General features: G+C 46.2%; 1 protein-coding gene across 5 annotated transcripts in view; it reads left to right on the forward strand.

The window, feature by feature from the left end:
• COBLL1 (cordon-bleu WH2 repeat protein like 1) overlaps positions 1 to 15,887 on the forward strand; it is a 128,617-nt gene that overhangs the window by 75,815 nt on the left and 36,915 nt on the right. For 4 of the 5 annotated variants that reach the window (XM_040441339.1, XM_040441335.1, XM_040441336.1 and 1 more), the window contains 4 exons: positions 11,464 to 11,649; positions 12,029 to 12,236; positions 14,047 to 14,275; positions 15,144 to 15,182. In XM_040441339.1, coding sequence (XP_040297273.1) covers positions 11,464 to 11,649; positions 12,029 to 12,236; positions 14,047 to 14,275; positions 15,144 to 15,182 — 662 coding nt within the window. The remainder of the gene's footprint in view (positions 1 to 11,463; positions 11,650 to 12,028; positions 12,237 to 14,046; positions 14,276 to 15,143; positions 15,183 to 15,887) is intronic. The other variant, XM_040441338.1, reaches the window with a different exon arrangement.

Raw genomic sequence — 15,887 nt, forward strand, 5'->3', positions numbered from 1 at the left:
ACAGAATGCAAAAGAATATGGCCATTTAGGGGTTAAATAAAAAACCTCACCTCATCCACCTGATCGCGCTGCAGCAGCAGCTTCTCTCTTCACTGAAGAGAACCTGCCAAAGGACCTACATATGATGTGCGCGACGACGTCACGGCACTCGCCACGTGGTGACGTCAGTGCGCACATTGCAGGTCCTGTTCAGTGAAGTTAGAAGAAGCTGCTGAAGAGCGATCAGGTGGATGAGGTGAGTTTTTTTTTTTTTTTGTTAACCCCCGAATGGCCATATTGTTTTGCATTTTGTCTTAAGAATGCGATTATTTTCTGATATAACCATGTTATAACGGACAATAATAAAGTTCGGGTCCTCATTGACTTCAAAGGGGTTCGGGGTCAAATTCGGGATCCGAACCCGAACTTTGACCTGAAGTTCAGCCAAACTTCCACGAGTTCGGTCATCCCTAATTTGGACCAATGCAGAAGTGAAAACCATAGAACATAAGAAATTTCCAAACTGAAGGCCTTTATTTCAGTATGATCCAGGGATCGGGTGCCATGGTGCCACAGCTCACATTGGCACATTTACAGCGCGCTGACTGGAACACAGCATATGTTCAGTTTCTTTATAATGCAGTATGGGCGCCATTAGGCATCTGTACAACCCGTGAGCCACCTCAACGTGTTTTCAATCCAAATTTTATATATATTTATTTTTAAAATCTGTATTTTTTTTTAGTTTTACTAATGCTATAACTGCTAAAACATGGAAATTAAAGTTCCCAAAGATTGTCTAGAAGTGCAGGGCGAGACGGACTTGAAGCATGTGATACGTTTTTGAGTAAGTCTGTCTAGATGTTATAACAACTTGGCTTTTGGTTGCATAACACTTGGTAAAGCTGCTTATTTTAGAAAGTTAACTGCTGTTTTAATCTAATTCTCCAGGCAACTCTCCCCCGTGCCTTATTCCCTCAGTATAGATGTGTAAAGGCCCGTTTACATCAGCTGACGCAGCTGGAAACTATCAGGAATGAACCATTCATTCCCGATAATTGCCCGCATTTTACAGGAGGTGAAAGCTGTAAACAGGGTGTCCCCGAAGTTAACGGCGCTCCCCCTGCCACTTGATTGACAGGGCTGGACAATCTCACGCCTGTGCCGCTGCTCTGTGTAATGGCGCAGAGGCTCTACTTCCAGAGTAGTGACTGTTCATGCGCCGCTACCCAGAAGTGTAGTGCCACATGCACATTTGCTGCTCCGGTGGCAGAAGCAGAACCTCTCCGCCTGCACCACTCGCTCGGAGCACCTGCGCAGGCACGAGACCGAATAAATGGGTCAGGATTCAGTGCGGGTGCTATGTGTTCACTTTACACATAGCACCCGCGCGGGAAACCTCGCTCGTGTGCAAGGGGCCTTAGAGAATCGCTTCCTGGGTAGCAGGTTTGCTGCTCAGAATTCAGGATTTAGGTGAGCACATCAGCGATGCCTTCACCCGTTGCTCATTTTATGTGGCCATATATTACCTTGTAATCTTCCCTAGAAGCAATGATTTTTAGAAGTGCGTACCTCCATAATGTGCGTGCAGAGGAACATCCACCAGTTTTTTTTTGTGTATCGGACGAAAAACCTTGGTATGCACAAGGTGGCGACACATGGTGGCACAGTATAGCCCTATAGCAGAGCATTGGTTTGGTTTTATGGATGCCTAATAGAACACCGTGCATAAGATTTTAATTTGAACTTGATCTTGTATACCTCGACTGTGTGGTAGCTACCCCTACACATTAGGCTATTGTCAGCTGAACCCTATTTTCGGTGGGGCTTGCTGACGATCTGATTTGTACAGGGGGCTTCTGACTCTCTGTGATGTGGACGGGAGTTTGTAACTGCATGTGACATGAATGCTGCTGCACAGCGCACAGATGACATCCTCTCCTGGGCATTCTGATGTACTCCAGATCTGCACCTGTGACGCTGATGAGGCTCATAAGGCCACTTTCACACTGGCGTTTTGGTTTCCGTTTGTGAGATCCGTTCAGGGCTCTCACCAGCGGTCCAAGAACGGTCAGTGTTGCCCTAATGCTTTCTGAATGGAAAAGGATCCACTCAGAATGCATCAGTTTGCCTCCGTTCCGCATTGGAGGCGGACACCAAAGCGCTGCTTACAGCGTTTTGTTGTCCGCCTGACGATGCAATGGCAAACGGATCCGTCCTGACACACAATGTAAGTCAATGGGGACAGATCCGTTTTCACTGACACAATATGGTGCAATAAAAAACTTATTTGTCCCCCATTGACTTTCAATGTTGTTCAAGACGGATCCGTTCTGAACGAATGCATGCGGTTGTATTATCGGTGCGGATTCGTCTGTGCAGATCCATGACGGATCCGCACCAAACGCGAGTGTGAAATTTGGAATGATCTATGGAAGTCTACTTTCACACTCGCGTTTTGGCTTTCCGTCTGTGAGATCCTTTCCTGGGCTCGTCACAAGCCTCCAAAACAGATCAGTTTGCATTCTGAATGGAAAAGGATCCGCTCAGAATGCCTCAGTTCGGTCTCCATTCCGCTTTGGAGACCGCTTCCAGCGTTTTGGTGTCTTTCTGATGAAGCTGAGCCAAACGGATCCGTCCTGGCACACAATGTAAGTCAATGAGGACGTATCCGTTTTCACTGGCACAATAGAAAACGGATCCGTCCTCCATGGACGGATCCGCACAAAACGCGAGTGTGAAAGTAGCCTAAGCCGCATTGTTAGATCATAAGGCAATGTCTGTGTGAATTCACTGTTTTATCAGCACCCTTCCAATTTAGAATTTTTTAAGTAACGAGAAAAATAATTGTACCTGTGAATGTCGATTGACGGTAGTTGTTAGCTGCTTACTTGCCAGTAAAACGTGATCCAGTAGGTTTCCTGCTATTCACTTCCCTTTTTGCATTGTTTTGACATGTTCCTGTCCTAAATCCCGAGGCTGTTCTGAGTCATAATCGAAAGATTTTTCAGTGTTCTAGTATAACTTGAATAATCGGCATCAGTGAGCGGGCGGCCAGCATCTGCTGAGAGTCCAGGAGGTCTCCAGCGTCTAGAATATACCACTACGGGTACTTTCACACTAGCGGCAAGGAACTCCGGTAGGCTGTTCCGGCGCGTGCACTGGCGGCAGCACGGGTCCGACGGGCTGTTCACCTGCCGGAGTTTCTTGCCGCTAGTGTGAAACTAGCCTAAAATCATGTCTACTGTGCTAGACTATTTCCTTACTACCGCCAGAAATGTTATTAATCAGTGGACCCCCCACTGATCACTAGAATGGGGTCCAGACCCCCTTTGACTACAGCTGCAGTGAGGACAAGTTTGGATGGCACATCTTTCAAGCATGCACCTTGCTGCTTCAGTCAGTCTCTACGGGGCTGACGGAAACGGCCAAGCGCTCTACTCGGCTATCCCCGTCCGTTTCTGGAAACTGGCAGCCATAATCACAGGGACGTCCCCGTGACCTCTCTGCAAGGGCAGACTGGCCATAGACCCTACAGGAAAATTTACCGGTGGGCCGATGTCCAGGCGGCCGCGCATAGTACAATAGGGCTGGAGGGGTCACTCCGGTCATCACATGGTCCGTCACATGATCTTTTACCATGGTGACGGACCATGTGATGACCGGAGTGACGTCACCACAGGTCCTTTTCCTGCACACAGCAAAGAAGAAGACAGAAGAGAAGCCGGCTGCGCGATCAAGTGGATTAAGGCGAGTTAAATTATTTTTTAATTTATTTTTTTAACCCCTCCAGCGCTATTGTACTATGCATTCTGTATTCAGAATGCTATTATTTTCCCTTTATAACCACGTTATAAGGGAAAATAATAATGATCGGGTCTCCATTCCGATCGTCTCCTAGCAACCGTGCGTGAAAATCGCACCGCATCCGCACTTGCTTGCGGATGCTTGCGATTTTCACGCAGCCCCATTCATTTCTATGGGGCCTGCGTTGCGTGGAAAACGCACAATATAGAGCATGCTGCAATTTTCACGCAACGCACAAGTGATGCGTGAAAATCACTGCTCATGTGAACAGCCCCATAGAAATGAATGGGTCCGGATTCCGTGCGGGTGCAATGCGTTCAACTCGCGCATCGCACCCGCACGGTAAACTCGCCCGTGTGAAAGAGGCCTTAGAGCGCTGTAATCTCGCGCATGCTCAGTTCATTCCCCGAGGCTTATGCCAGCACAGGGAAGGAACACTATGCCGGCACTAACATGCGGCGTACTAGCTTCCTGGCTGGCGGAGGAAAGCGCCCTCCTGCATTCAACTGTATTGCTGTCCTCAGGCCTTGATGGAGTAGACGGCTGTGGCACTACTTTGTGCTGCGCTACAATATTGCAGGCCCCACATACTGTTATTGGACCTACCTACAATGTGCGGCCACTTCAAGTTCCCAGTCTGCCCCTTCCTCTATAATTCGACTTCTCCGTCTGGATACTGATAACATTATATTGCTGTGGGAATTTGCTTTTCGTTTTGTCCCTTTAATAGAGTGTTTGAAGTGTTTTCTCTTCAAGGTGAACCTGTCAAGGTTATTACTCTGTTCCTTTTGAAGTGGATAAGGACAGAATATCCCATCGCCAGATCATTGTGTACTAAGCACTGCGTGTGTTCGTTTCGTAATCGTCTGTGACCTATATATTTATCTATAAATGAAGACTGGCCGACAGTATATAAACCGACTACTGCCTGCCTATATACCGTATGCAGTATATAAAAGAAGGCCGGCTGGTCTATATACTGTATGTAGTGTATAGATGTTATTACCGTATAAAAATTATGAAGACTGTCTAAGGCTACTTTCACACTGGCGTTTCTGGGTCCCCCTGTGAGATCCGTTCAGGGATCTCACAAGCGGTCCCAAAACGGATCAGTTCAGCCCCAATGCATTCTGAATGGATAAGGATCCGCTCAGAATGCATCAGTTTGCCTCCGTTCAGCCTCCATTCCGCTCTGGAGGCGGACACCAAAACGCAGCTTGCAGCGTTTTGATGTCCGTCTGGCGATGCGGAGCCAAACGGATCCGTCCTGACTTACATTCTAAGTCAATGGGGACGGATCCGTTTTTACTGACACAATATGGTGCAATTGAAAATGGATCCGCCTCCCATTGACTTTCAGTGCAAGTCAAAACGGATCCGTTTGCATTATCATGAAAATTTGTTAAGGGTAATGCGAACGGATACAAGCGTTTGCATTATAGGTGCGGATCCGTCGGTGCAGATACCAGACGGATCCGCACCAAACGCAGGTGTGAAAGTAGCCTAAGGTGTAATTTCTGGATAATAAATTACCCCCGTAGTGTATAAATGAAGACGGGCCTGTCTACCGTATGTAGTGTATAGATGAAGACGGGCCTGTCTACCGTATGTAGTGTATAGATGAAGACGGGCCTGTCTACCGTATGTAGTGTATAGATGAAGACAGGTCTGTCTACCGTATGTAGTGTATAGATGAAGACGGGCCTGTCTACCGTATGTAGTGTATAGATGAAGACGGGCCTGTCTACCGTATGTAGTGTATAGATGAAGACGGGCCTGTCTACCGTATGTAGTGTATAGATGAAGACGGGCCTGTCTACCGTATGTAGTGTATAGATGAAGACGGGTCTGTCTACCGTATGTAGTGTATAGATGAAGACGGGCCTGTCTACCGTATGTAGTGTATAGATGAAGACGGGCCTGTCTACCGTATGTAGTGTATAGATGAAGACGGGCCTGTCTACCGTATGTAGTGTATAGATGAAGACGGGCCTGTCTACCGTATGTAGTGTATAGATGAAGACGGGCCTGTCTACCGTATGTAGTGTATAGATGAAGACGGGCCTGTCTACCGTATGTAGTGTATAGATGAAGACGGGCCTGTCTACCGTATGTAGTGTATAGATGAAGACGGGCCTGTCTACCGTATGTAGTGTATAGATGAAGACGGGCCTGTCTACCGTATGTAGTGTATAGATGAAGACGGGCCTGTCTACCGTATGTAGTGTATAGATGAAGACGGGCCTGTCTACCGTATGTAGTGTATAGATGAAGACGGGCCTGTCTACCGTATGTAGTGTATAGATGAAGACGGGCCTGTCTACCGTATGTAGTGTATAGATGAAGACGGGCCTGTCTACCGTATGTAGTGTATAGATGAAGACGGGCCTGTCTACCGTATGTAGTGTATAGATGAAGACGGGCCTGTCTACCGTATGTAGTGTATAGATGAAGACGGGCCTGTCTACCGTATGTAGTGTATAGATGAAGACGGGCCTGTCTACCGTATGTAGTGTATAGATGAAGACGGGCCTGTCTACCGTATGTAGTGTATAGATGAAGACGGGCATGTCTATATACCGTATGTAGTGTATAGATGAAGACGCGCCTGTCTATATACCGTATGTAGTGTATAAATGAAGACTTGCTGTATGTATGCTTATTTCTTATTGGCCGATATATTCTTTTTCTGACATTCGGACAAAAATCTGTAGGACATTTTTGTGGCCTATGAATGGGGTGGAGGTGCTAGAAGCCAATGCCCATGCATGGGATGCAGATTTATGTTGGATTCGGTGCAAATTTCCATACAGAATCCGGCTTTAAGCCTCATTCACACGTCGGTGTTCGGTCAGTGATTTTCCATCGGTGATTGGAGCCTCCACAGAGATGGGCCTCATGCACACGACCGTTGTTCTGGTCCACATCTGAGCCGCAGTTTTTGCGGCTCGGATGCGGACCCATTCACTTCAATGGGGCTGCAAAAGTTGCGGACAGCACATCGGTTGCTCCGTTCTGTGGCCCCGCAAAAAATATATAACCTGTCCTATTCTTGTCCGTTTTGCAGACAAAAATAGGCATTTCTACAATAGGCCGCCTGTTCCGTTCCGCGAATTGCGGAAGGCACACGGGCGGCTTCCGTGTTTTGCGGATCCGCAATTTGCGGACCACAAAAAAACTGAACGGTCGTGTGCATGAGCCCTTAAAGTGTAATGGAAAGATCTGCACCTGTTCTGTTTTTAGAGCCTCACCTGGTTTTGGCTCAAAATCACTGATGGAAATCACTGACCGAACACTGAGGTGTGAATGAGGTTTTACAGCCTGGTTTTCCCACCAGTGACAGCTGATCCCACCCAGTACTCCTGTCTTTTGATAGGTGCCCTAGTCCTAGGTGCTGCTTTGATCTTCCCTGTGGCTCTACAGGATCATCCCATTAACCCCTGCTGTGCCTCTATAGCTGTCAGTGACTACAAGAGGCTTACAGGAATCTGTTACAGATCAGGTTGCATGCTATTATCTCACAGTTCACCGGCTTTGTTTGCCGGGAACAGACGTATTACTGATAGAACCATTAGCCGGTGAACCTGAATGGACGTAGACGTGTGTTGGAACTCTGCTAAAATGAAGGTCTAGTATAGCTTTAAGACAAAAGAAGACCTTTGTTTTCAGGAAGGAAATGAAGCAGGACTATTGGGGATCAAGTCAAAGAAACCGGATTTTGGATCCTGCCAAAATGCCTGGAGGTGCAGGGCGGCTCTGTAAGGTGTCGGGAAGACTGCACCGTTCTGTTCCACCACTTACTAAATAACGGAAGGATTTCTTCCCTCTTTTTGGTCTTGATTATTTGTCCTGCAGTTTACATTTAGGTTGAGTTCTGTACTTGCTTTCTGATGCGCGTCAATGGAAATATTCTGCCGTGAGTTATATTTGCACAAGAATCGCATTGATATCAGAATCTACAAATTACACAGAAATAAGCGGCGCAACATAGGTATTGCTGCTCATCTCCTTCCTGAAAAAGGCGTTTGTTCGTTCTCCGGCACATATTCGTTCTTCGTTCTCCACATCAAGTACTCCCTTTAGTGTTTAAAAGAGGTTCTTCAGCAGCTGTACCTTTTTGTACCTGCTGCCTGCACAATAGCTATTGGTTTCAGTGGTTATGGGGCATGCGGAAATGCACACAAATTGATGTGGAGGTAGACCCAAATCTTCTCTGATGCCACCAATTTCTGGTGTAAATTGAAGCGAGTCTGAAGTTTTCCCCATCTACAGGAAATTAGATCAGTAGGGGCCTACCACTGGGACCCCCACCGATTTACGAGAACGGGTACCCCCGGCCGGTCGCACATGCACGTGTCTGCTCCACTCATTTCTATGGGAGTTCTGGCGATAGCCGAGTACAGCTGGAGGCTGCAAACCACTTTCTTTGATGAGGACAGTTCCTTCTTCAGGGTCCAGAAAGGCAAATTGCGTACTAGAAAAATAAAATGGAGCCGCCCTCACCTGACAACCGAAGTAGCAGCTCATCCTAGTACAGACAGGGCAGTACAGGAGATATACTACCACACTGTACTGTAAAGAGGAGCTACTAGACACTAATACAGTGTTTTACCAGGAAAAATGCCAATGTTGATTTGTCGATCTGAGTTTGAGACATTGTATGTTGAGTCTAGTTTCAACTTACGATTGCCCAGGAAAGACCATTGTATGTTGACAATATTGTATCCTGAGGCCATTGTATCTTGAGGGACCATTGTACTTCCATAATGGGTGGATTTCCCTTTGCTGCTGATGGCTGATGGCTCTGCACCATTACAGAGCGTCTGCTTTAAGTCACTGTACTGATTCTCGTCATTTTACATGAAGCGTGTCAGCTTGTTTGGAAGTCATCCAAATCACTTGATGTCTCTTCCCCCCCCCCATTTTCTTCCCTTCATTAAACACGACCTAAACATCAACTAGCAAGTCATTTTACTGAGCTCAGATTACTAACATGTGGCCACGAGCCAAAGGGATTGGTAAAAAGAAGGTGAAATGTTCTTCTTCCCCCTCCATTATTGGGCATTCTGGGTTCATAAAGTAGGCTTGAAGATTATGTGGATTTTACATTGCCTTCCGGTGCCGGTTTCTCCTTCAGACGTTGTCTGGTTTAGAAAACTGATTTTCACATATCCTTTAAATAAATGGCCTCTCATCAGGATTCCCGCCGATCTGCTGTTTGACAAGACTGTGGCACTGCTTGTGAGCGCCGCGGGCGCCTCACAGCTTAGCAAGCACAGCGCCGCACGTTGTATAGTGGCTGTACTCGGTATTGCTGCTCAACCCCATTCACCTGAATAGGACTGAGCTGCTCCTACCGCGTGACCGATGTACGGTAACGTCACAACCCTAGGAAGAGGCCGCGGTACGCGTCTCTATAATTTAAAGGATGAAACGGCTACAAAGAACGCCCCTCTTCTGGATGACCTGACTTGTCCATGCTTTACACAGACATTTCTTTTATTTAACTGGGAACAACCAACATAATGCTTAATTTTTCCCTGTGGTGGCTCCGCAGGGAAATCGAGCTCTTTTTGATAAGTTTCCCCACCGATTACAGCCGATTACTGGGGTCCCCAACAAGGGATTGTACAAAGGAGACATCGCCTGTAGGACACCAGCACACAGGCGCAGGTCTACATGTAGAAGATCCGGACTTATGTGCATTTCTTCCCCATATCCGCACCAAAATCCGCAATTTCTAACAGCACTTTGTTGTGCCGATTTGATTCATTGGAAAAGGGTGAAATCCGTAGCTAAAACAACAAACCTAATTCACCTGCTTCAGATTTGTGTAATCACATACACTTTGCTGGAACTGTACTATTATGCAGTGGAAAAGCCACACGTATTCTGCAACGTGTGCAGGTGGCCTTAAAGTGTAGATATTTTAGGGCCATGATTAAAGGGGTCTTCCGAGATGTTAATACTGATGACCTATCTTCTGGATAGGTCATCAGTATCTGATCGGTGGGGGTCCGATACCAGGGATCCCCAACAATCGCAGTAGCGCTGCAGCCTTCTCTCTGCTTTCCATAGGCCGAGTAATGACACGTTCATCGGTCGCGTGGCCTAAGCGCAGCTCTGCCCCATAGAAGTGAATGAGGCTGAGCTGCAATACCAAGCACAGCCACTATACACTGTACGGCGCTGTGCTTGGTGAGCTGAGAGAAGGCTTACAGGAACACAGGAGGTGGGGGTCCTGGGCGTTAGGCCCCCAGTGGATAGGTCATAAGTATTAAAATCTCAAAAATTACAATTCCTGTATTATCAAAAGCCCCTCTAGTAGTTGGAGGCTATTGTTACTACATGGGGGAGTGTATAGTGATATAGAAAAGATGACGCGCTGTCCCAAAAATTTAAACCGCTTACTCAAGAAACGAGGACCCTTAAAAACTGATACTTTATTTCTAATATAGATAAAAAAGTAACCTACCAATAAGGCTGGCTCTAGTAGGTACAAAATACAGCTATGCGTAAATGTAAAGAAGCAAAAACAAACCCCAATAGCTGAAAAAAACAAGGGGATGTGGACAGTATCTGAAATACAGGGTACCTGTATACCAGGGGGGAGACTGTCCCTAAGGAAACCCTGGTCAACCCTCAGCTCGGGGACGACCCCTAAAGGTGGAGTCTCCCCGTCCTGATTTGCCCTAAGAAGCCCTACGTGGTCGGACCTATTACCGTTTCACCCCGACGCGTTCCCCCAAAGAGGGTTCATCAGGGGGTATGTAAGGGTAAAATGCGGTCCAGAAGCACAAGATAATAAAAGATCTCTACACAAAAGACTCCACTAGGCGTGGTATTACAAGGGAAGAAGATACATCCTACCACATGTAGTTCACCGTAAACAGAAGGCAGGAGATACTACATGGAGGGTGCCCTTGTTAATCCTGACGCCCAGGGGGTGCAGATGGATCTCAGCCTGATGCAATCATTTGCCATCCAGTAAAACTACCATCCAGGGACATACACAGATCTCATAAGGTCCCATAGGAAAAGCTAATATGTAGGTCTCCCAAGATACAAATGTTTTTCTTTTTTTACTGAAGTGGAGGAAAGTTTTTAATAAAAACTCTGCATCTGGCTGCATTAACCCGACCACTATGTTGGAAAATGTGGAACAGGTGCTTCATAAATATTACATATCATTTTGAACACCATATCTCAATGTTTTTACACCAGACAAGTGGCAGAAATACATTGATAAATCTCCCCCGTGCATCTCTACATCTCCCACGGAGTACAGAACGTGTAAAAACTACCTACTCGTTCCCACAACTTGGCGGAGCTCGGTGCTTAGGAATTTATACAGTCACCACTGTTATCAATGGAGGCTGTAAAATATATTTGCACTCAGCTCCCCCTAGTGGGGGCTGACAGAAAATGCTCTGAAGTTATGTTAGGAAACAAGAGGAGTTCAGGCTTCATTGCAGTTCTTTGGTCTGCCTCCATATTCAGTACGCTATTGCTGCCATCTTGGATTCCAGGTTGCACACGGACTCATTTTCTTATTAGGATTTTGCGTCTAGCTTTGTACAGTATAAATATGACCCCCGTATGTTTTAAAGGTTTACTGTGCTGTACGTCTGTAGGTAATGAGTAATTTTTTTTTTTTATTTTTTTTTATAATTTCAGGAAAAGGGCCAAAGGCAAAGCTCCTCTTCCTCCTGGGGAAGCCAGGCGCTTGGATAGTGTCCCGTCATTTGATTCCGCAGACACAGTCCAGTATAACATGGACCAAAAAGAAAATATCGATCGAGACATTGAACTGAAGGTGGTTTTGCCTGGTGACCGAATCGCAACAACCATCGTTCATGGCAGGTAAGTGTCTCTGGGGGTTTCTGGTGATCAGAACTGGAATGGTTGAAACACCATCTGTGTTATGTCCCATCATGGACACTGGCGGCAGGTATCTGCTTTGTAAAACACCTGAGCCGGCGGCCCCTTTTAAAGAAGACATCCACTTGTATGGCGGACTTCAGGAAGGGGGTTAAAGGGGACCTGTCAGAATGAACCAGCAGTGGATCTGTGAGGAGCAGGAGGAGCTCAGACTGATATATAGGAAAAAATTCAATATAAGTTTTTTACCCCTTTAAATTCCTGCCCATTCTGTCCTTAGGAGTCCAGTGGGCGGTTCTACTCAGTGATTGACAGTTGTCCTTGTATTTTACACTTGTGTCTTCTCATTTTTCTTGTACAGTAAGCCTATGATGGACCTGCTTGTGTTCCTCTGCGGACAGCACCATCTGAACCCCTCCGCCTACACCATAGATTTGATTTCAGCCGATAAAACACCGCTCAGGTTTAAACCCAACACACCCATTGGAATGCTGGAGGTGGAGAGAGTTGTTCTCAAGTCAAAAAATCCGGATGAGAAGAATAAAAAGCCTGGTCCAATAATGCCAGAAGTGCGTATTCAGTCTGACTGTATCTGCATGTGTTGTTTTTCCCACAGTCACATAGCCACGGGACGCGCCGTACGCACCGTCATCATCGTCATGTGCTTTACTGCTTTATGTGGGTAGTAAAATGATGAGTAAATAGGCTAAAAATACTTTCAGAATCTTGATTCCTTTGCAGAGAAATTAGCTTTTATTCCTTGTAGTCAGGGAGACTTAGCTGAATACCTCCGATAAAGGGAGTCAGTAACTTAAGGCATAGGGCAAATTTTTCATGGGCCGTTATTGGCAAAGAACCGTTCACTCCCTAGAATTACCTGCTCATTGGTGGAGGTGAGAGCTGCATTTACAGGCAGCAATCATCTCTTCTGTATGGGGACCACTCTACATACAGATTCATTGTTTCTGGGCAGCAGAAACACAGGACGATCTGTTACCCAGAAATGATCATTTTAGGTGCCACATCAGTGATGCCTTCACAGTGTTTGTCATTCATTGGGTGATTGTCGCCACCTTTAAACGGGGCAACAAGCGTTCTTACAGATGTTTCTATTGTCTGCAGTAAGCCCAGGCCACACCTGGATATGTCCTACATGGATACACTCGTGACTTTAAAGGGAACCTGTCAGCTGGATATTGCCCCTCAGCCACCTGGAGAACCTGACCATTCTGCTTCTCATGTACCTAGTGGTGTCCTTATTGCCTCCTGTGTTGGTTTTTCTTAGAAAACGCCCCTTTAATCAGTCAGGGAGGTGAAGAACTTGAGATTGAGAGACAGCTTTGCCGTGTCCAAATCCTGCCCTGTCAGTATTAATTGATTGTCCTTGAAGAGATCTCGGGAGGCCTGGTGTGGCAAAGTTGACTTCTAGTCTTGAGGTCTCCACCTCCTTAACTCCAAACCACTTACCGATGAGTAGTGATTAGTTTTTCTGTTTTGTAATCTTGAAAAACCTTAAAGGGGTTATTTAACCCCTATAATGACCCCCTTCCCCCCCCTAATGTCCGGGCCCCTCTTTTACATTATACTTACCTGCTCCCTATCACATGCGAAACTCCGGATCCCTGCACGACCGGCGTTGCATCACTCGCGAAGCGGTGCTTTTGCAGGGATCCCTGTCGCGGCCGACTATTGGCTGATTTCACCCTCCCCCCGAATTGCCGGATGTTTTGATCCAAACGACGGGGATATGCAGCGGCGGCCGTGCAGAGATTCGGAGCGACGCGGGTGCCTGGGAGCAGGTAAGTATAATTTATACGAGGGGCCCAGACATTGGAGGGGGTCATTATAGGTTTTGGATAACCCCTTTTAATAACATTGTGAGACTTTTTTAAGAAAAATAAATAAATATGTTAAATTTCCTAATCTATTCCACTTTTCCTGCTAATTAATATACCAAACTTCCCCCACTTTTACACAAATTTTTGAAAGTGGGGAGGGTGACGTACGACTGCAGAAAATTGCAAACTTTGGTGCAAAATGACACATGCCAAAGTATGTATGCAACTTTTCTTTTCCAGAAAGCTGATGTACCATCTTGATACACACTTTCCCCTTCAGTATTTTGAGGACTCTACTGTTTAGCACTATGATTCAGTAAGATATGGAAAAAGAGTCCAGCCTCCTCTAAATTAGCCATTTTTGTTGAAGCTCCTGCAGCTGCTGCCTGGCATTGAGTACTAGTGTGAAGCTTGTTGTTGGCCTGTTGCCGTTAGTTTAGGAGTTTACTGTGTAAAGTGCTCGTACAGATGATAAGCATATAGGCTTTGTACTTCTGGAAATTCAAAGGCTCGTAAATGGCTTTTTATTTTTTCTTTCCAGCAAACTGTCCGAGTCGTCATCAACTACCGAAGAACACAGAAGACTGTGATGAGAGTCAGCCCTTTTGTCCCACTTCAAGATCTCATCCCCTCCATTTGTAATAAGTGTGAATTTGATCCTCGGTCTACAGTGTTGCTTCAGGATTACCAGTCCCAAAAGTCTCTTGATAGAACGAGGTCCCTTAACGAGCTTGGCCTAAGGGAGCTGTATGCGTTTGATCACAGCAAAGGTAAGAGCTCTAAACGTGGGCTCATTATGAATGTAGTAAGCTTGTGTTAAAGGGGAAGGAACTTATGGGCCCACAACTCGTGACCTCTATAAAATGGTAGGATCCCCACAGCAAAGGTCCAAACGGGATCCAGTTATGTGGGCTTCTATACTCTATCCATGACTTTTGGGCTTTGGAGTGGTGACAGGACCTCCCTATTCTGCTTGCAAAGGGAATGGGACCAGTCTGGGCTATGCCCTTCTCTTCAACCATGTGGTCTGCTTCTATGGTATCTATATCCTTGCCCCCCAACTACCATGTGCCATTTATAATACTGGGGTCTTCTTATGTAGCAGAGGGACTATTGTGCCTCATGAGGGCCTCGCCTTGATACCCCTGCTGTCTCTGTACTTCTGTTATAGAGCCCTGTGGCCCAATAGAAATACAGAACTGCAGCGGATGTGGGCACATAGTGCCTAACACTTATTTGTGGGGTTGGCCCATTGTACTTTAGTGGCATATTGCCAAGGAACCACATCTTTCTCTAGAATGGGGCCCCCAAAGTGAACGACTGCACACCGTGCAAGTGCGACCACCCTCCATTCACTTCTATGGGAGTGCCGAAAATAGCGGAGCTCTGACTTGGCTATTACTGGAACTCCCACAGAGGGGAATGAAGAGCACTGCGCACATGCGCGGTGTGCTCTCCTTCACTTTGTGGGCTCCTTTCTAGAGATATTTGCCACCCAAGTGCGAGATGGGACAATCCCTTTGAGTAATATTGCCTGTGACAAATGCTTCATGCAGAAATTAACATAATCCTAGAAATTGTAAAGAATTGTTACTTGCAATGCAGTAATTTATGAGATGTTATTTTTATTCATTTTAGCTACATCTCCAACGGAGATCAGGCCACCGCCTTTGCACGGTTAGTATTCTGGCTGGTATACACAATACTTTGGTTAACAAACTCACCAGTTGAGTTTTTGTTAGATCAAGTGACCGGATCCCGCAGGGTCTTATGTGTGGACAGGAAGACCGTTTCTCTATTCATTCCTATGGTTCCCACACATAAGAACCTGCGGGATCTGGGGAGTCTCGTCAGAGGGTGGTTCACATGATCTAACTAGCCAAAAGTAACTGAGGCTGAAAAACCCTAATTAAATCCATCAATACACTTAATCACCAAATTAATATCATCTATACCAGCACATTTACAAATATGGGGGCTTTTTTTCTGGGAGTACCTCTTTAATAAAGTAGAAAAATATCTGTTTTATTTTCAGACTAGCTGAAGGACCCGGCTTCGCTCGGGTATATTTAATCTATTTCATTTAATGTTTGTCTGTGTCGTTAAAAGATATCAACACTATCCACTATAACTGTGACATCTACAGCACCCCGCCCCCAAAACAGTGACCTCCACAGCCCCCCACCCCTTAACACTGACCTTTACAGCAGCCTTCCCCTTTAACAGTGACTTTCACAGCATACCACCCCCTTGACAGTGACCTCCACAGGGGCCCGCTCCCTTAACAGTGGCCTTTACTGGATCGGGGGCCTGTCTATTTGAACAGCTTACTCTAAGACAGCAGCACTGTGCTGTCTGAGTGTAAGCTGCAGGGAGAAAGTC

Source organism: Bufo bufo, chromosome 7, assembly GCF_905171765.1.
Source record: "Bufo bufo chromosome 7, aBufBuf1.1, whole genome shotgun sequence".
NCBI lineage: Eukaryota > Metazoa > Chordata > Amphibia > Anura > Bufonidae > Bufo > Bufo bufo.